Here is a 21,028-nt window from a genome sequence, read left to right as displayed (position 1 = left end):
TTCGGCTAGTAGGCTATATTGGGTGAGGATGTTGGAGGTGGAGATTTATAGCCTTTTCTCACCGCGCACTTGATATAATTAAACTTATCAATTTGATGGCGGATCCAGAAAGGTTCAAACGACAATCACCAGTGACAACTGGAGATTTACCCTTTGTAAAATGCAAAAGACTTCAGACTTCGGAGTGGCTACAGAAAAAAAGAGACTGCAACCGGCCCATGCTAAAACAAGGATAAATATCGGAAGGGCATTAAATGTAGTCACGCAATGCTGATGTTAACATAAAAAAATTGAGAACAAAGTATAATTTGCAAAGTTTATCGTGATATTATAAGCGATGGTTAATCAGCGCGATTTACTGTAATGCTTTTTTCCCTTATTTGGTCAGAACAAAAGTGGATGTTACTTACTTGTTCAGATGACATTTTCCAGTGAAAATTTCATACTTCATCATACTTCCAAAACGTATAATCTGTGATTGCGAATGACAGTCTCCACACCGGCGCGGCGACTGACAGCCGCACATTCTCCTCAAAACATTGGATTCATCCGCGCTGTGCCGTGCCGAGGCACAAACCACTAAAGTTGATAATTCCGTGAATAACTGCAATTGCAGATTTCGAGCAGAGATGGCGACAAAAAGGAAAAACTACAGACTGCAGCTTTTATAAGAATGATAATATAACATTCACTCATCACTGTCACCTAAAATGTGAAGAAAGTAACATTGCAAAGTTCTTATTAGTAATGATAATCCACTTCCTGCCCCCTCCCTGTTTATTCCAGTGCTCCGAGGTTCCATTACACACTGTCACACGTTGTCGCTTAGACAGCATTGATTAATGCATAAAACCCCTGTGCAGCCAACTCTGTACAAGAGAAAATTGTTAAAAGGTTTAAGGCATTTAAACCTCATTGTCGTCCCGGAGCTACAAACAGGGTGTGCGGTTCTGCTATGTTAACTCTATTAGCTGTAGGTGAATGTAATCACTGCCGTTCACTCACTTTCTCTCTCTCTCTCTTTCATTGTCTGTCTTTCTCACTCTTTCTTTCCTTCTCCATCTGCCCAGCGCATACACAGAGGGGCCACACTGGCCCGATATGCATGCACACACAAACACAGCCTGCTCTCAACAACTCTGTAGAGGGTGCACTCACCCATCTGGAAAATACAGCCTTATTGCGGATGAAATGGGATTTTTAATTGGCTGAAGTTGCCATGCAGCGTGAAACTTTGCACGAGTCTTGCACGTTTACAATTATTATGCATCCTCAGTCAGGCTCTACCGATTTAACAGACTTGACTTCATGGAAAAGCTTCTTGCTCTGATTCGATAATAACCATAAGGCTTTAATTGTCCCTTCAACTAATCAGATTTAAATGGCTCTTCTCATATCTTTTTCTGTGAATGAGATTGTTGAGATGAGAGTATTTGTCAGTTTAACAGGCTTCTCAACAGATGTAATGTGTTGCTTGAATTCTCCATTGCCCCTGATCACCCACTCTCTCTCTCTCTCTCTCTCTCTCTCTGTGTGTGTGTGTTTGTTTCACAGGACTGATCCGGTCCAGGGTTCGAGGGGCGGATGCTGCAGGAGCCGGGATTCTGACCTTTTTGGACAGTCACTGTGAGGTCAACAAAGATTGGCTGCCTCCACTGCTGCAGAGGGTCAAAGAGGTACAATTTTACACTCATTCTTATTGTGGCCGTGATCTTTTGAGTATTTTTGCCTGGCTTCTGTGGTATTGTCTCCTTTTTCAGTTCATTTTCAATGGGAGAGAGTTAGCAGGCAGAATGGAGGCGGCACTGAATGCAGCACCGCTTGCCAAGCACAAGCACGGAAATCCTGCCGCTTTGTTCTGTGTGACTGTTAGCAGCACTGTCATTTGACATATGTCATTTGACATATTTTAGCAGCAAAAATTAAAAATATTTTGAAGAAAATCTATATATAAACTTTTATTTGAAATATCTTAGTAGTGCACAACATTAAACGACACAGCAAAAATTGAAATGTTTTTTTTCCACATCAATACAATTCTTTTCACAACAATAAAATGGTGATTTTATTCACAAACAATTGGCATTTAGCTTTTATTGGCACAAAAAACAACACTGAGAAGAACTGTTGTTAATTTCTCTGAGCAATATGACACATTTTATGGAGAAATAAATGTCGTTTAGTTATGTTTGATCACAAGCAAAGCTTGCCATCTATTGTGTGGTGTGAAAAATACCCTTTAACCTGTAATTCAAGTGTGAACTCAGAACTCATATGTTAACTCAGAAGTGACAAGATTTTCTTACCTAGAACAAAATGAATAAAATCACATTTTTTAAAATGCATTTCATTAGCAGTTTGAAGTAGTTTGAAAGCCTTTAGTGCTGACACATCTCAAGTATTCTTTTCTTCAGCAGGACTATTTTGTGAGGCATGAGAGGATTGAGCGATGAGGTCAGAGTGTCTTGTGTAATGATGTTGGATGAGTGTGTGTGCACATTCACTCACTCTTAGTAACACACATAATCCCAGCTCTCGCTGATTTTCCACCTCCTTTGTTGTGAAATCAAGCTGAACAGATAGAGACTCGAGCCATCCACATACCCTTTCAAGTGTCTTGTGCTCTTTTGTCTCAATTTGTAATATTTTCATTTTTCAGGACCCGACCTTTGTCGCAAGTCCTGTGATTGACATCATTAATATGGACACGTTTGCCTATGTTGCTGCTTCCTCAGACTTGCGAGGAGGTAAAAACTGCAATTACAATCCTCCACACAATGTCCCACCCCTGACATCAAGGGGCGTCGGTCATACTCCCCAATCAGCGGTGTCACAAAGAAACAAATCTAACAATTATCCATGATGAAAGCCCTAGCCTATCATCAGCTGTACACTTTAATCATCATCGCCACTAAGGTGTACTGTATAATTATGACTCATATTTTTTTTATGACTCAAAATTTTACGTTACAAGAAATAAGAGCAAAAAGATCTTTATTGATCTCTCTCTGTCTTTCTCCTGTCTCTCCCTCCATCTCTGCCGCAGGCTTCGACTGGAGTTTGCATTTTAAATGGGAGCAACTATCAGCTGAAAAGCGAGCCAAAAGAGCTGACCCTACAGAGCCCATTAAGTAGGTGAAGAGAAGCAAAGGGGATTTAAAAAAAAAAAACATTCTGCTAAATGAGGACAAAGGATTGGTCTAACATCAATTGGGCTTCCTTCTTGTTTTTTTTAATTTGTTTGTTCAAATTACTTTCGAAAAGCGTTTAAAAGGTTTAAAAACAACTTGAAATGGCATTCACATTTAATTTCTGTAAAATTACAGTAAGTGAAACAGAATTTTCAGTTGAAAATGATTTAGGGTGAGATTTTTATCCATCAGGGTTTGATTGAATCATGAATGATATTTTATTCATTTTATTAATGGCGTTTGTTAGCATCACTGTAAACATTGTTTGCATTTGGACTAAAGGTTAGCGGTTTCTAAGTATTAAACTAGCACATTGGTTCTCAACTAGGAGGCCAGGGGACACTAGGGGTCCTAGGCAAGCTTCCAAGAGGGCCACAGGATGACTAAAAAGTATTTAAATTAATACAGTATCATTTAATATTATAATAATCTAACTTTAATCCAAAATTTAACTTTAATCTAAAAACGTTAAAAGAAGAACGGGACCCATAGCCTATCTCACACATCTAGGGTCCAGAATCTCATAGAGATTCTTTTCACTTGGGCCAACAAATAATTACCTGTAAGCGCCCTAGAAACCACTCACAACACTCTAGCAACTCAAAGCAACATGCTTAAATCACTCACAACACCTTAGAAACTTCATAGCAATGCCGTGACAAAAAAAAATCGGTAACACTTTACGGTAAGGGTACATGAATTATCATGAATTCATATATAAATTCATGCATGAATTATGCATTCATTCATGCATTAATATCTCATGAATCATCAGGAACTAACACGAGTTCAACGTTTTTCATTCATGATTTCATGGATGAACAACACCTTAATTAAAACATTAACTAAGATGAGCACATCATCATGAATTATGATTTATTTCGCATGATCATGATGTTTTCTTTGTTCACAGTTATGCCACCATTAATAGCACATTGTTCATCAGTGTTTCAAAGGACTAGTCACCACTTTAGTTGAGGGGCCACACACATGATGAAGTCATTGATAGATAATGCTTAGTTAATGATGACTACTGTATTTGAATGTTAACAGAATTTGTGTGCTATGAGTTGTGATTGGTCTATTTTGGGGTCTGTCCAATACAGTAGTCATCATTAACTAAGCATTATCTACCAATGACTTCATCATGTGTGTGGCCCCTCAACTAAAGTGGTGACTAGGTCACTGACCTAGACAAAGAACAAAGAAAACATAATGATCATGCGTAGTAAATCATAATTCATGATGATGTGCTCATCTTAGTTAATGTTTTAATTAAGGTGTTGTTCATCCATGAAATCATGAAGGAAAAACGTTGAACTCGTGTTAGTTCCTGATGATTCATGAGATATTAATGCATGAATGAATGCAGAATTAATGCATGAATTTATACATGAATTCATGATAATTCATGTACCCTTACCGTAAAGTGTTACCAAAAAATCTATTGGGTCTCATCTATTTTGATATTTACTGTATGTTTGATTAGAATAAGTGAATCATTTCAGTCTCAGTTTGATGTACTGATAAATTTTATTTTGATTATAATTGATGATTATTTTTTTGTGATTGGTGAGAATTGGCATGGTCTCAAATACACAGAAATTGAGAAGAATGGATCCTCTTTTACACTTACATCGTGGGGGCGAATTTTAATTTACATGGGAAAGCATCATTTGCATTTTCTTCAGAAAATATTAAAAATAGGTTGGTTAATATTATTTTTAAGTTATTTCAGATGTAGAAAAATGTACTACATTTTAAATAAAACAAACAATCAAAAAGTCTGCAGAAGAAACTTGCTGAAAATCATCCTTAGTTAGAGCCGAGGCATTTATTAGGAACATTTAATTTCATGTCTTTGAAGGGAGAAAAGGGCATTTAGAGCATTGATTTTCATTGAGAAGTTCAGTCTGGCTGATCATTAAGAACTGAGGCATTATATCATAATTAAAATATTGAGTTGCTATAAAATTATGTAATTCATCATTTTTGAATGTTTAAACAATGCAATATCAACCTTTAAATCCTGGTTGTTTTTCCTTCTCCTCAATCGTCTCTCTCTCTCTCTCTCTCTCTCTCTCTCTCTCTCTCTCTCTCTCTCTCTCTCTCTCTCAATCTCTCTCCTAATGTTGTGGTGTAATCCACATTGTTCCTAGCTCTCTCAGAGGCTGTTGCAATGAAGGCTGTTAATAGCTCAGATAAGCATGCAGTCAGGCTGAGAGCGGCTCAGATCCCGTCTGCTCCTGCGTGTGTTGTGCACCGGCCTGGGTCTCTCACAGCCCATCCGCCAACAGATGCAGAAGAGATCGATGATAACTGAGTGACTGAGAGGTGTGTGTGTGTGTGTGTGTGTGTGTGTGTGTGTGTGTGTGTGTGTGTGTGTGTGTGTGTGTGTGTGTGTGTGTGTGTGTGTGTGTGTGTGTGTGTGTGTGTGTGTGTGTGTGTGTGTGTGTGTGTGTGTGTGTGTGTGTGTGTGTGTGTGTGTGTTGACACTGATGGGAAGTAGTGGTGTGTATATCAAGATGATATGTGAGAGAGACCGCATGACCCTGACTGACAGCGAGTTGTTTTCTTGGCTAGAGTATGTGTGTATGTGTTACATACACTGTCATTACAAGTTTGTGGTCGGTACGATTTTTTAAAAATGTTTTTGAGAGAATTGTCTTATGTTCATGGGGCTGTATTTATTTAATCAAAAATACAGTAATTATTATGAAGTATTTATTTAATCAAAAATACAGTAATATTATGAAATATTACAGTGTAAAATAACTTTACTATACATACTATTATTAATATTATAAATATTATTAATATAAAATATAATTTATTCCTGTGATGGCAAAGCTGAATTTTCAACATGTCACATGATCCTTTAGAAATCATTCTAATATGCTGATTTGGTGCTCAAGAAACATTTCTAATTAATATGTTTTAAACAGTTGTGCTGCTTAATGTTTTTGTGAAAATATTTTTTTGCAGGAATTTTTTAAGAGTAGAAAGGTTCTACAGAACAGCATATTTTTAAAGAAAATTCTTTTGTAACATTATAAATGTATTTACTGTCCCTTTTCATTAATTTAATGTGTCCCTGTTGATTTAAAGTATTAATTTCTTTAAAAAAAAAAAAACGAGAAAAAAAAACGTATTATCTCCAAACATTTGAATGCTAATGTATGTATAGGAAATTAATCCAAACACACCAGGAGTGTGCAGTTAGCATCCAGAGTGGGTTTGTTGACACTTAAAGTAGATTTAAAGGTTATGTTCTTCTATGACCTTTCCATAACATAGTTATTATTAGAGGTATTCGCTAAGGCATACTTGGGATCAATGTCTGTTTAAACTCATAAATGGTCCCACATGTTTGAGCTATGGACACCTCCAATCATGCCTTCCAAGTGATTCGATTTAGGATTATTACATCTTTTCAAATCTGGCAGTGACGTATGCATTTCATTTATTTGCATACCTTTTATCCTAGAAATGAATTTTATTGCATTATTTAAAATTCATTCTCACTCTCTCATCTTTACAGCCCTTCACAGGTTTTTCTACTTTACACTCATACACTGAGCCCAATTGTTGAAGCTTTTGGGCTTTGTTTCTGCCTACTAAAATAAGATGAGAATAGCTTTGTGAAAAGTAAATGAATCTGAAATGAAAGTACGTGAGTGGCCCCGAGGAGAGGCAGAGGAAACGATGTGTCCCATCACTTCACAATGAGAGATTATGGCTGATGCTATTCAAATGCTTCTGATAATACCGGAGTCACTTCCTCTAGTGTCCTTCCTTAGCACTTGAAGCAGTTCTCTGGGTACAGTGAGTTTGAAGGGCAAGGTGAGCTTCATCAGGAGAATGAGAAATGGGCCACACACCCCCACTTCAGTGACCCTTTATCCTCTTTTCTCGTTCCAAGACTTTTCAGCCAAACCACATTCAAAAAGAAATGCTTTCTGACATCAATCCTGAGTGACAGCAGTATTTTAAGCAGTCACCTGGATTGAAGTGTTTAATGTCAAGAGAGACTTAATGTTTCACTCTTTTTTCACTCTTTCAACCCTCAGAACACCCATCATCGCAGGTGGACTTTTTGTGATTGACAGATCCTGGTTTAATCGCTTGGGAAAATATGACACAGCTATGGACATCTGGGGAGGGGAGAACTTTGGTGAGTTATTACTATGCATGAGAGCACCTGTCTGATGGCACATAAACCTTCAATCACTTTTCTCCCGTGATCGAGTACTGACGGAGGAAACTTAGTGTTGTTGTCTTATCACCGAGAGGAAATGGCTCGCAATGACATTTGAACGTAGAAATAGCTTCTATTGATCTCTGGAATCAATTTTCTCAAACCGTATCTACAGTTATTTGGTGCTTTTATTTAACTCTTAAGGGTTTTCTTTTCTTGACCTTGTAAAATCCTTAAGAGCAATGTACTGTGGGGAATTGGATGGTTCTCTGGGCTGAGTTAACCCATCACTAACCATGTATTTAGACAGAATTATACTGGAGCTGTTGCAGCTCTGTTTTTTTCAGACTCAAGTATGCTACTGTGCTCATAATTGCAAATGAGCGTTGGGCAGTGGTATATTTAGACAGGAGATTTCAGCCACATGATCTAATTCTTAGCACGAGAGTAAGGCTGTTTACTGGTGGGCTACTGTAAATCACATATACACATGTCAGCAAGTTATTTTTCTCTACATGACATAATATGCACATATATTTTATACTGAACATTTTCTGCTATATGCTGTGTCAGGAGAGCCACCTATGAATGTACACTACTTTTTTTTTTAAAGAAATTAATAATTTTATTCAGCAAGGATGCATTAAAATGATCAAAAGTGACAGTAAAGACATTGTTTTATCTTTTTTTTTTTGGTTTATAATTTTTGGTTAAATAAATACAGTCTTGGTGAGCATAATGGTGAGCATTATGCTCTAATGCATAACGTTTAATTTTTTTGTATTGGTGTTTATTGTATTGTGTTTGTAGAGATTTCTTTCAGAGTATGGATGTGTGGAGGAAGCTTGGAAATAATTCCCTGTAGCAGAGTCGGCCACGTATTCCGCAAGAAACATCCCTACATCTTCCCAGAGGGCAACGCCAACACATACATTAAGTAAGAGTCCTGAGCAGTGCACATACTTATAATATAAATTCCTATCCATCTGAGTTTTTAATAAAATAATCCGGCTGATAAAGGATGTAACATTTTTTTTTTAACATTGGAAGACTTTGTTTTGTCCTTGAGGGGTTTTAACCTGTAAATTTGAATATGTTAATCATTTTTATTTTTATCTCTGTTGAATGTTTTCCTGTGTTATTTGTTGGATTTTTCTTGCGAAAGATGGAGATAATACTCCAACTTCTGCCTGGAAGAAAATCTGCAGTGTAAAATTTGTTTTCTTTTATCACGTTTTGCCCCCGGGAAAAAAACTCAGTATGAAACCGAATGAAATATTAAGAGCAAAGCAAAACATTCTTTCTGAATCTGAATTGCTATGCAGTGTGCTCAGTCAACAAAATCTGTTTCCTTATATAGTTCAGAGGCTCTAATGAATAATTGCTGAAGGCATTAGCTGGCTTTCCTATATACTCTTTAAAACCATGTCCTTTTACATGTTAGCAAAGTTAGTTGTTAGATATGTTACAATCAGCTATGGTTTGTTTGTGTAGATTTAGTTCATAGCCTGCAATAAAATGTCTTGAGGAACTGAGTCGTGCAAAATATTGTCAGTTTTCATACAGAAACAAATCATTGATATTTATACAACACCTCCACTCCCTCTAAATATAATTTATACAGCTGTTGGCATCAATCATGCCACACTTTAAATAAATCAAGTATTATGAAGTAAATAAATAAATTGATTAAATAAAACGATCAATTTAAAATTAAAAATTTAAAGTATCTTGATATTAATTTCACAGTAACTGTATTATAGTAGATGCTTTCTTAAAGTTCCTCACAATAAACCCCTTAATAATATTACACTTAACAGTGGAATTCATCCTGCTCTGCTTATGCCATAGACATGAATGAGAGCTCAGTTTGTGACTTGTGCAATTTTTTTAAGCAATTGGACTTAAAAGAAAGTCTCACATACGGGGAGAGACATGAGTGATATCTAGGGCTCAGAATATTGAGAGAGGTACAATCTTTTGACTTTCGCCAGTATGAACCACCCAGAACATCCTTGCAACTGCATAGCAATGTGCAAAACAAAAAACTCTGAATACCTTAGCAACTGCATAGCAATTACCTGACAAACACCCACAATACCCTAGAATGTGACTGTGAGTTTTCCACTCAGATATTCTTCAGAATCTGTCTGCTCAATACCTGGCTGTATAGACAATATTTTTAGTAAATGTACTTATGAATTGGCACGTCATCCTAATGATCTTCTTGAGGTTGAAGTGCGTATTTTGAGGAAAGTGTTTAGCACATTTCGGTGTTCACATTCAATGCTCTTTGTTTCAGGAACACCAGAAGGACTGCTGAGGTTTGGATGGATGAGTTCAAACTGTTCTACTACTCAGCTCGACCGGCTGCTCGGGGGAAGTCCTATGGAGAGTGAGTGACTGATAGCATGTGTGTGTTTATGTGTGTATCTATAATGGGGAGGCATTAGGGAAAAGTTCATCTCTTATTCCGCTCATTCTCTTCCCTGTCTTATCAGCATTCACGGCAGGCAGGAGCTCCGCAAGAGTCTCAAGTGCAAATCCTTCAAGTGGTATCTGGACAATGTCTACCCAGAGCTCAAGTGAGTCAGTGTGATGTGTGTGTTTGAGTGTCTGCGGGTGGTGATGGATGATTGTAAAGTATGGCGGAAAAATCAAAGCTTAAAAGAACCGAGCGCACAACTGATTCTGGATCTCGTGCGCGAGGTAAATGACTTCTGCAAGAGGATAACAGATCTACACGCGAGCTCTTTCAAACCCTGCGCGCACACATTACATCTCCTCTGCACGCAATACAAGCCCTCGCGCGCACATGATCATTCCCCATGCTCTCGCACTTGATCTTCTCTCGCTTGCTGCTTTTGCTCGCTCAAACCCTTCTATTTTTGGCAGTTGAGGGGCGGGACTTACTGTAACCTCAAATGTCATTGGTTACTTCCCCTTTTCCGGAAGTCAGTTGTGATTGGACGCCTGTCCAATGACCCGTAATTCACTTGACTTGAGGCATGAGACATCACTTCATTTGTTTCATTTAGTGTGGTTTATTAATGTGTAATGTGATTTATAGAATAGATTCTTACCAGATACTTTATTAACAGGAAGTCTTACTGGTGATTGCATTATTTTGTTAAGATATATTTGCATACTGTAACGACGCATTTCCATGGTTATTAGTATTGTAAATTTACCAAAATTCATATGAATTTTTACATTTTATATTTATAACACTATGGTTTGTGTTATTGGCATTAACATATCCAAAAGAAATTGGAGAAAAATGGGAATGCAAAGTCATATTTGCTGTAGTTCACCACTACATTACCACTATTTACGTTTAGTTACCCAACCAAAATTATATAGGTTCTGAGAACCTCAGAAATGTAAAAAGTGTCCATTAAATAGTTGTAAATATAATAAGGGCTTTGAATGAAAGATAAATTACTTGTTTATATCAATAAGCAAGAGCTTTTTGTTATCATCCTGTGTATTACTATTATGTCAATTTTGAGTGGTTCATTATATTTTCTATTAAATGTAAAAAGGGTTCTGGCTGCTCAAGTTAAGATACAGTACACTGCATGAATGGTTACACCCCTCTGAAACCCAACAAATTTAGAAATTTGTCTTTACATCTAAGACCCTTTTTTTAAGATATGTTCAGATGGGGTGTAATCATGTATGCGGTGTACTGTACTTGCTTACTTCCTCTTATTAGTTATTAGCTTACAAAAAGTCAGATGATTAAGATCACTATATAATATTTTCATATCTAATTTGCTGGGTTTAAAACTTTGCTGGGTTTAATTGTGTTCCTCTGTATTCTGTTGCAAATTCTGAAAAGGCATTTGTAGGCTATAATTAATGCTGTGTACTGTATCTTAACTTGAGAAGCCAGAATCCCTTTTACATTTAATAGAAAATATAATGAACCACTTACATTACATAAAAAAATTATAAAAATGTTGGTAGATTTACAATGCTAATAACCATGGAAATGCGTCATTACAGTCTGTAAATATCTCTTAACAACACAATGCAATCACTATTAAGACTTCCTGTTAATAAAGTATCTGGTAAGAATCTATTCTATATTAACAATGCATTAAATCACATTACACATTAATAAACCACAATAAATAAAACAAATTAAAAGATGTCTCATGTCTCAAGTGAAGTGAATTACGGGTCCAATCACAACTCGCTTCCGGAAAAGGGGAAGTAACCAATGACAATTGAGGTTATTAAAACAGTAAGTCCCGCCCCTCGACTGCCAAAAATAAAATTGTTTGAGCGAGATCAAGCGCGAGAGCGTGGGGAATGCTCATGCGCACACGAGGGCTTGTATTGCGTGCAGAGGAGATGTCATGTGTCCGCACAGGGTTTGAATGAGCTCGCGAGTGGATCTGTAATCCTCTCGCGGAAGTCATTTCCCGCACGCGCCAGCATCAGTTGTGCGCTCGGTTCTTTTAGGCATTGATTTGCCGCCATAGTAAAGTGCCATGTTATTATTTAGCATGGCAATTTATGGCCTCTCTGTGTCTAAAGCTGGTTTGTTGTAGACTAGCTGCTGACCATCTGTTCTCATCTGTCCTGAGAGAAAGACTTTCCACCCACTATGGCAGATTTACTAAGAATTAATTAAGTTGTTTTGTTTTTCTTAAATGACGATTCTTATTTGTGTTATATTTATTAATTTGGGAAATAAAAGTTGACACAAGTCCAGGATACATCACCAGAGAGAAGTCTGTTGTTTTCACTGGAAGATCGCGTTATAATATTTTGGTTAAACATAACAAGATAAAAAAAATAAAGTTACACATATACATGGATGAACCACATGCAGATCTACCACATGCATTTACAAAATTGATGGGGTGAATATTTATTTCATGCTGACTTTTTAATTTGATACTCATTGCTTTCTTGGAGAAACATGTAATGTATTTAAATAATAGAATTCATTTTTTTTTCTCTATATGGGGTATTTATTATCATTACACTATGGTGTTTCTATCTCCAAATCCAGAGTTCCTGATGATTCTGATGCCAAGTCTGGTGTAATTCGGCAGAGACAGAACTGTCTAGAGTCTCGAATAGTTGAGGCTCAGGATGTCCCAGTGCTCACCCTCGCACCCTGCACCAACACCAAAGACATACCAGTAGCCAACCAGGTACAAGACTTTCTGGCATAATATAAAGCATTAAATGAGCAGCTTTATTTTTCCTCATCAATCAGTGTTGGTACTGCCATTGCTGGAGGAATTATATTCTATTAAGATTAGTAAAGGAGCAAAGGTAGTGTGTATTTTTACTCTCACACCAAGAATCGGTGACATCTCACACAGTTAGGCTGCTACTCTGAGATGCTAGATTACATTAACTGCTATGCAACCAGGGGCATGTTGAAAGGGCAGCTTTTACAGCGGGGTAATGGGATTTAATTCAGGTCACATTTATGCACTGCTGTGTAATTATATTAAACAAAGAGGTGCCCTCTGGTCTCTGAGCAGCTAATCTGCCCTACTGTCACCCTTCATGGCTCCCTCACCTACACATGAGCCTGGAAAAAAACAGCGTTATGCGTCATTCAGAATTGAATCCATGAATGGCTATTAAAGTCTATTCAGCTCCTGAATTTTAATTGAGGCAGCAAACAGGATACAGAACTGAATTTTGAATTTAAGGAAATAGTATTAAAGTGCAATAAATTTCAAATAAATTTGCATAACTTAAACTTTGCCACTGTTCATTAATCATAATGTATGGGGTATTTTAAAATGAACAATACATTTTTTTAATGGTAATCAATGTTTAATAATTTTATATTTTATATTTTATTAAATTTATAATTTGGTTAAACCAAAGCCATGAACAAACAGCCATAAAGCCTTTATTTTGGTATAAACATTTGAAAAATAAAATTTTCACGATGAGAGACAGTAGATGTGTTGTTCAGGCACCAAAAGTGATTTCAGAGCACTTAAGTGTGTTCATAACACCACAAGAGCATGTTTCCCTGATGCATGCTGCGTGTGACCTTGTTAAGCGTCTGTAAGACTCCCCAGATGGAAAGCAGTTCATCAACATGGCTCACAAAAGCACATTTTCACACTGCCCTCGTGTGTCATTCTCTCTACATGTCTCAGAACAACAAATGAGACCACCTTCTCAGAGGAAAGCAAAAAGTATCTGTTTTCTTCCAAGATCTCTCTCTCTCTCTGTTTACCATTTAAGTGGAGGTGATAGATTAGAACAGACATCTTTAAATGAACAAGTCTGGGAATGCTCTAGCTTGTTAATCTAGTTTTCTAATAAACCTGGCATTGTATACTATGAATATTGTTGGCTCTATGTGACAAATTGCTTATTTTCCTCTATTGCTAAATCGCTTTGGATAAGAGTGTCTGCTAAATGCACAAATGTAAATGTAAATGCAAACCTAATAAAGATGGATTGTGAAGTAAACCTGTGACATTACTGTTAAGAATAGTAAAAATTACACTAAAAATTAGGATACTTGATTTAAAAACATTGAGGTTTATTTAGCTTCCAGTCCAATCTGTCACAAAACACCTGGAAGATCTTTTGTGTTAGTCAGTCTGTTTACTGTTCTAGTCAGTAATGCCATGCTATCTATTGAAATCTATAGAAAATTGCTATTGCTTTTTCATTTCATTATATGTTGGTTCAAGCATCAGAAAAGCCTGTGTTCTTTCCTGCACAGGAGTGGATCTACACCCACGGACAGCAAATCCGCCAGCAGCAGCACTGTCTCTCCGTCTCCACCACTTTCCCTGCCTCCCAGATCCTGCTTGTGCCGTGCAACATCAGCGACGGCAAGCAGGTACCTCCACTGCAGTCACTCCAGACGAGAGCACAGGAGACATCTGTGACAGACCATAAATCAGGCCGCACTTAGAAATCTCCCAGAGGAACCCACTGACATCAGCTCTATGAGTATCAGTCCCTGTGTTAGACAGCCCCTCAGGAGAGGCTTTACTCTCAGGCCGATGTCAGTGTTTCCACACGTCACATTTGTCATGTCAGTGTCTGGGACATGCAGCATACTGTAGCATCAGAAAACATTTTGTTTGTTGTGCAGGGAGGCTTACGAATGTATGAATGTAAGCTAAACATTATATGCATGATATTTTATACTGTGTGCAGCAAATGTGTACTTATCCACGCATTTGTCTCCTGTGTTACTGCAGCGTTGGCAAAAATCTGGCACTCACCTGGAGCACCTGGCGTCTCGTTTCTGCGTGGACAGCGAGATGGCTCTGGACGGCATCGAGAGCAGTAAAATGCTGGTGATCAGCCCATGCGAACTGTCAGCACACACTCAGAGATGGGAGATGCCTTTCTCGTGATCCTTCCTCCTTGGCCTCTCCTCACCTTTCAGAGCTCAGCTGGAATCAAAGATGGATAGAGAGGCAGAAAGAGCGAGTGTGTACCTCCAGGAAGGGGCTACATCTGTGTCCTGCTGTTCTGCTATGTCCACTCCCTTTGTCTCTTCCGCACACCCCAGGTATGCTTGGATTGCAGAACATCCTGACTTAATGAAATTACTTCATTACTGTCAGAGTTAAATGTTAACTCTTTAATACTTAATGGTGATGACCCAGCTTAATATGCAAAGTCAACTATAATTTAGGTGCTTGTTAGCTGATTCCCCTGAAGACACTGTAAATATCAAAACGTTGCTTGTTTGTTTGTTTGTTTGTAAGTGGACTTTAGAAATTATTAGGGATGTCCCGATACCATTTTTTCTGAACTGATCCGATCCGATACCAAAAATTCTGAGTATCGACCGATACCGATCTGATACCAGCGCAGTTTTTTTTTAAATCAAGTAGAATTTCTATAACTCTGTGTGTTGAACTGATAATCACTCTTTTGTGTGTTAAACACAATCTACTTAATACAGACAACATCATTATAAAGAAAAACAACAAAGCAAAAAAAAATATGATCATAACCTATGACAAAAATTCTATTATAAACTAGATTCGTGGATAACTCAGCAGTAAAATTTAGTATAGAAAAATCACAAGTGCACAATAATTGTAAAAAATCTGAACATTTAGTGAAAAAATACATTATTTATTGGGGAACAAATAAGAGACAATAAGTGTATCACTAAATCTGGTAAAACGTTACACATTGCTGTTTGTTTTGTTGTAAAATACATTCATGAAAAACTAGATAACAAAAATCAAAATGATCAATTATTTTATATATAGTCTACTATAAAATTAAGACATTTTAAATGTATAGCACAGCTGTTTAATGAGGCAGCAACATATGATAGATAGGACAGAACAAAAAAGGCTATTAATAATCTTCCATTGTGCAAAAGTATTATGATATGATTATGAAAGGCTGCAATACAGTGCGGCACAAAGCACGCATCCCGAGCGCAGAATGATGCGCTTGAAGCAACACAGAGTCACACCGCGCAGCGTGTCGAGTCCGCATTGACAAGTTCAAAGCACAAAGGAAAAACATAATGATGCATAGTGTATTATACAGTATCTATCTATGCAATAGTTTATCGAGCCTTTTCTTTTAACAGTTTTAAATTTCAGTTAATGTACGCCTGAAGAAGAATTATTGTGCTCTCCAGTGTTGTGATCTAACAGACACACGGTAGAAAGTAACATGATTAAGGCACAGCAATACAGTCCAGCAAGATAGTAATTTTATGCGAAACCATAGGGCTGATAGTATAAGTATAATAATATAAAAATTGAATCATCTTGGAGAGCGTTTCATCGTTGACTGTCTTAACCGAACGCAAGGCGCTGTTTGAACGCTGAATGGAGAATGACTCGCAGCTGCAGCGGAGGGAAACGTTTACGTGAACTTGAATTTAATGACTTAAATATTCATTTCTATCTTACATTATACTATAGTATGGCTTTAGAACACTTATAATATAGTGCACGAAAACCTTATGGTGCTTTATGCTTTTGTGGGGCTTAACAATAACACAGAATATTAAACGCACAATATCGGATTTGGATCGGCCTCGTCTGACCGATACCCGAAGTAACCCGATCCGGCAAAAATGGCAGTATCGGAGCCGATACCGATACTGAGTATCGGATCGGGACATCCCTAGAAATTATTGGTACTAATGTTCTATATGATCTGTCAGGGTTGTGGTAAGGGATGAGTCGAAGACTTAATGCAATAATGCAAAAAATAAAACTTTCCCGAGGAAAACAGGGAAACTCGACGCAGGGAAACAGCGCATGAGGGAACGTTCAATGATTAACATATCATGTCGATCTCGCACAGGACAATAAACACAAGGAGAATAAAGGGCTGTTTACACGACACCGTTTTCAACTAAAAACTAACAACTTTTAATGCGTTTTGGGTGCCTGAAAACGTGAACTTTTGAAAACGGGTTTTTAAGTGCAAGATTTTGAAAACGGTCTCCATGTAAACGACAAAAACGCAAATCTCTGAAGATGATGATGTCATGCACATCCGTATTATGTGTTCAGTCTATAGTGTTTCATCGCCATTAGTGATGGGTCGGTCATGAACGATTCGTTCATTTTGAACGAATCTTTAATATGACTCGGGACTATCGAGTTGTCTCAGAGAGTGATTCTTTCATTTTGTGTTGACCGCACATGCGCAACATCCTATAGGTTCTATACTGGAAACAGAAATGATTAGTTCATCTCTCAAGTCTTCGGGTTTGGGTAGGGTGCGAGTCTTTTGTTCTTCCTGTCAGTCCCATAGAGGCTATGCTGGCAGTACCGGTTAAGACACTTAGAGTCTTTTGTTCTTTTGTCACAAGACTTGATGTGACGCATAAATGAGTTGTTAATTCCCAAACTTTCTCATAAACAAGCGTGTAGTCAGTTCTTTTCAACAGTTACACGCTGCGTTTTTGGTCTCAAATTATAGCTTTTTTATTTCTTTCCATTTATATTTTTTAGAAGTTCTGTCATGTTCATGTTTTTTTCATATGAATGTGGTACTAAAGAGTTGGTAATGCTTTAAACTTGATCAATGATGGGGAAAATCACTTTGATAAAGATACCTATATATAGCCTAATAACAACATGCAGTTACGTGACATAAAACGAAAGGACTCAAACCCGAGAGATGAACAAATCAATTCTGTATCCAGTACCGACTGCATAGCTTCAGCCAATGGGACTGTCATGTGATGAACGAATGGATTGAACTGAAGACTCAAAAGATGAACTAATCAATTCTGTATCCGGTACCGATTGCGTAGCTCAGCTTATGTGGCTGTTACATGATGAACGAACGACTTGAACCCGAAATCGATATACTCTAAACGTGAACTAATCAATTCTGTAAACGGTACTACAAACTGCATAAATCAGTTTATGCGGATGTGACGGGATGAACGAACGGCTTCGGGAGTTGAGGTAAACTAACAGACTGCATAGCCTGAAGACCCTGATAAATGAATGAATCATTTCAGTTTTCTTATAATTTGGCCTTTTCCTTGCATTGCAATTTTTTTCTTATTCTAAATGTGATCAACATTTGATGTGTTTGGGGAATTTGACGAGATTCAAAGATCCGAGTCGGTTAATAGATGCAAACTTCCCACTACTAATCGCCATCTGCTGGCTTGGCAGCAGAATACAGGGTTTTTAGTCGTTTTCGCAGATCCGTGTGAATGGGGATTGTTTTGACAATGGTGTCGTCTGAACACAGAAAGCTTCTCTGTTTTAAACATATCGTTGTCATGTAAACGTACCCTAAAAATGGACCTAACAAGGCAGGTAACGCCTGATGAAATCGGTATAAATACGTGTTTAATACTGCAAAATACGCTCAATGTTACAGTCACTGCCCTTGATTATTATCCAGAATAAAAGAGAACATCCCAATCGAGTGAAGGGATGTGTGGAAACTGGTTCCTAATTATTGTGATCCAACATTTGCCTCGCATTTCAGGTAAAGGTTAGTCCACTTCTTACCTCCGAGACTGTGTAATGATCTGTATGACCTTTTTATTTTTATTGTGAGTATTAGGCTCATCATTATTGCTGATCACTGTTGATATGCAATATTTTTACTATAAAACTTACTTACGACAAACATGTCTTCTAATATCTTCAGTTGTTGCGTATACCGAGCTGCAGCGGACACATTTGTAAACGACTTGGACCCATTGTGTGAGCTGTCTCTTTAAAGGGTCATGAAACCCCCCTCTTTCAGCTCAAGTCTTGCTCACAATCTTTTTGAAAAATGCAACTTAAATGGGCCTCTGCCTCTCAGAACCTGATTCGTGCTTGCCAAATTGGTCACATTCTCTTGCAGCTGACATGTTGGCTTTCCCTCGCTTTAGCATTCCCCCTCTCCCGTCTTCAGTGAGGACGCATTACGTAACGACAATGAAAAACCCGCTTAATTTGTTGGGGGGGGGGGGGGGGTAGCAGGATTGCGAGGACCCCTAGTGGCCCCCACAGTTGGCACAGTCTATGCGACGGCTCTGTCAACCCACATACCTGTTAAAATCTCAGAAAATTTGGTTTAGGGTTTCATGACCCTTTAATACCACGTTGTTTATATACATGTTGCTGCTGATTGGGCTGACATTTTTGACAGACCCACCAAACAAGAGAAAACGTATCTCAAACCTCATTGCACACCGTTTCCAGGAAACATTGTCGTTCAACCCGGAAACCGTAGCAAAACATTGCGCACGAGGTTTGAGCTTGAACGTGCCCCAGGTAACAAGATGGGCAGGGTTAGACAATAGACAGGGGAGCACATGGCACAAGGAAACACACATGACAAGCCATGTGCTCACGTCAAAGAGCACATGCCCAGCAAACACAATCACAAGCCATGTGCTCTAACAAAACAAGACAAGAACATGCAACTGAAAAGACGTTTAAGCTAAAGTATAAGAATTGCTCAAATAAATTAAAGATAAATATTTAAAAATGACAAAAGCACATTAAATTCACTAAAATTAAAATGAATTAGTAATTGTTACATTTATTTATGTAAATAATGTATTAGTTACTATTTTTCTACCTTTAGCTCTAACAATCAGTTGACTGAAACGACTCCTCTTCCAAATCGACAACGTTGCAGGGTTTTTCTGGCTTGCGTGGTTTTTTTTTTTTTTGGTGTGTGGTGTTTTTTGCTGTGTTTGTCTTCCTGACAACTTGCAGTGTAGACAGCTTTGTTGATTATAATGGGGGTGGCCTAGTTTTGTTGCTTTGCGGTGTAAACACTTTTTCTCATGCAATGGGCAAGTCTACTTAACTGCATTATGTGGAAGGTAGACAGTTAAAAAGTAGTTTTGGTGTTGTATTATACATTCAAGAAGTATCACGTAACTTTACTCATTACATCCAAAACATAATCTTGATATGTAACGTGTTTGTAATATTATTTTGTATGATTATTACGAATAACTTTTTGGTACAAATACAGTCTTAGATTGTAAAAAAAAAAAATGTATAAAATGTGTAGTTTAGAAATTAAAATACATTTAATTTATAAGTTAATAAAGCACAAGATACATTAAGGTTGCCTTCAACTTGATGCTTTCCTACCTTCGGATACTGCCTAATCAGACAGTATAATGTTTTGGACAGCCTCAATTGGAAAAAAATGATGAGCCTCATATTAAAGTTTGACATACATACATAGTAACCAGTCTAGACTACCCAGTCTCTCGTGACTGTACCTTGGCTGATCTCCTCTTCTGTCCTTCTTTCAAGGTTCCCCAGAGTGTCAATCATTCCGATGCGCTCCAGAACAGAGTTTGGCAGCTGGACACACAAACTTGCGGGGCACTCACCGAGTGTGATACACGCTCACACTGGAGAACAACGCACATTTTTATTTCTGTTTCGCTTGAATTTACCCCAATACGAAGCACTTGTGAGATACATCATCTAGCACATCGATATACAATAAATACCCTATTTTTTATTAATGGCCTGCTGCTTGCATTTATTCCTGGTCGTAAGTAAAGAGTGATCCAAGTGTATTTAAGGTATTTGCTAACATGATCATCACAAATTGACAAATCCCAAACGGATTGCAGAGGCCGTCTGCTTCAATTAGCATGTCACCACAGCCTCATTAGTCCATAATGCAATGGCATAGCTGTTGCAGAGAGCAAACTTCTGTTCTGCAAGTAAATGAGCTCAAGATGGTCAGGAGTGGTTTGTTTTCACAAGCTCTGTGTTTGCTGCTAGTAAGTGGAGAACTGAGACTGTTTGCCTAGAGGATCTAAATAAAGCACAGCCCCATCGCCACACATGCCCAGGCGACATGACAGGGAGGATCCAATTACCACTTCCTCAGACTGTCCTCCTCCTCTCATTAGAAGGCTGAGCTCTGCAGGAGCTGGGAGAATACTGAGACTCAGACATGGCACAGCTCAAATGTCCTCATCGCTTGCTGTAGTCTAGACTAACCCAGCAATTACATCCAATTAGATTCTGCTGTTTCCTTACACACAACTTCCTGATGCTTAAGATGCCTCCTGATTTCACCACTGTTTTTTTTTCACGCAGAGTTTGAACCTAAAAGCTTTAAAGAATTATGTGTTTCCTGACATGCAAAAAGTGTGCACTGAATTGGATGCACGAGTCTCCACATGCCT

The 21,028-nt window shown here is 37.9% G+C and overlaps 1 protein-coding gene across 1 annotated transcript in view; it reads left to right on the top strand.

Moving 5' to 3' along the window:
• The window catches only part of galnt14 (UDP-N-acetyl-alpha-D-galactosamine:polypeptide N-acetylgalactosaminyltransferase 14 (GalNAc-T14)), a 54,630-nt gene extending 34,277 nt beyond the window's left edge, over positions 1–20,353 (top strand). Inside the window, exons 7-17 of the mRNA XM_077220622.1 lie at positions 1,555–1,676; positions 2,660–2,747; positions 3,047–3,131; positions 7,262–7,365; positions 8,200–8,326; positions 9,692–9,784; positions 9,891–9,974; positions 12,419–12,563; positions 14,117–14,236; positions 14,604–14,920; positions 20,136–20,353. Coding sequence (XP_077076737.1) covers positions 1,555–1,676; positions 2,660–2,747; positions 3,047–3,131; positions 7,262–7,365; positions 8,200–8,326; positions 9,692–9,784; positions 9,891–9,974; positions 12,419–12,563; positions 14,117–14,236; positions 14,604–14,762 — 1,127 coding nt within the window. The 3' untranslated portion in view covers positions 14,763–14,920; positions 20,136–20,353. The remainder of the gene's footprint in view (positions 1–1,554; positions 1,677–2,659; positions 2,748–3,046; positions 3,132–7,261; positions 7,366–8,199; positions 8,327–9,691; positions 9,785–9,890; positions 9,975–12,418; positions 12,564–14,116; positions 14,237–14,603; positions 14,921–20,135) is intronic.
• The last annotated feature ends 675 nt before the right edge of the window (positions 20,354–21,028 follow it).

This window comes from Siphateles boraxobius, unplaced genomic scaffold, assembly GCF_051911475.1.
Source record: "Siphateles boraxobius isolate OS27281-9 unplaced genomic scaffold, OSU_SipBor_1 8, whole genome shotgun sequence".
NCBI lineage: Eukaryota > Metazoa > Chordata > Actinopteri > Cypriniformes > Leuciscidae > Siphateles > Siphateles boraxobius.
This window is presented reverse-complemented; position numbering and strand designations above follow the sequence as displayed.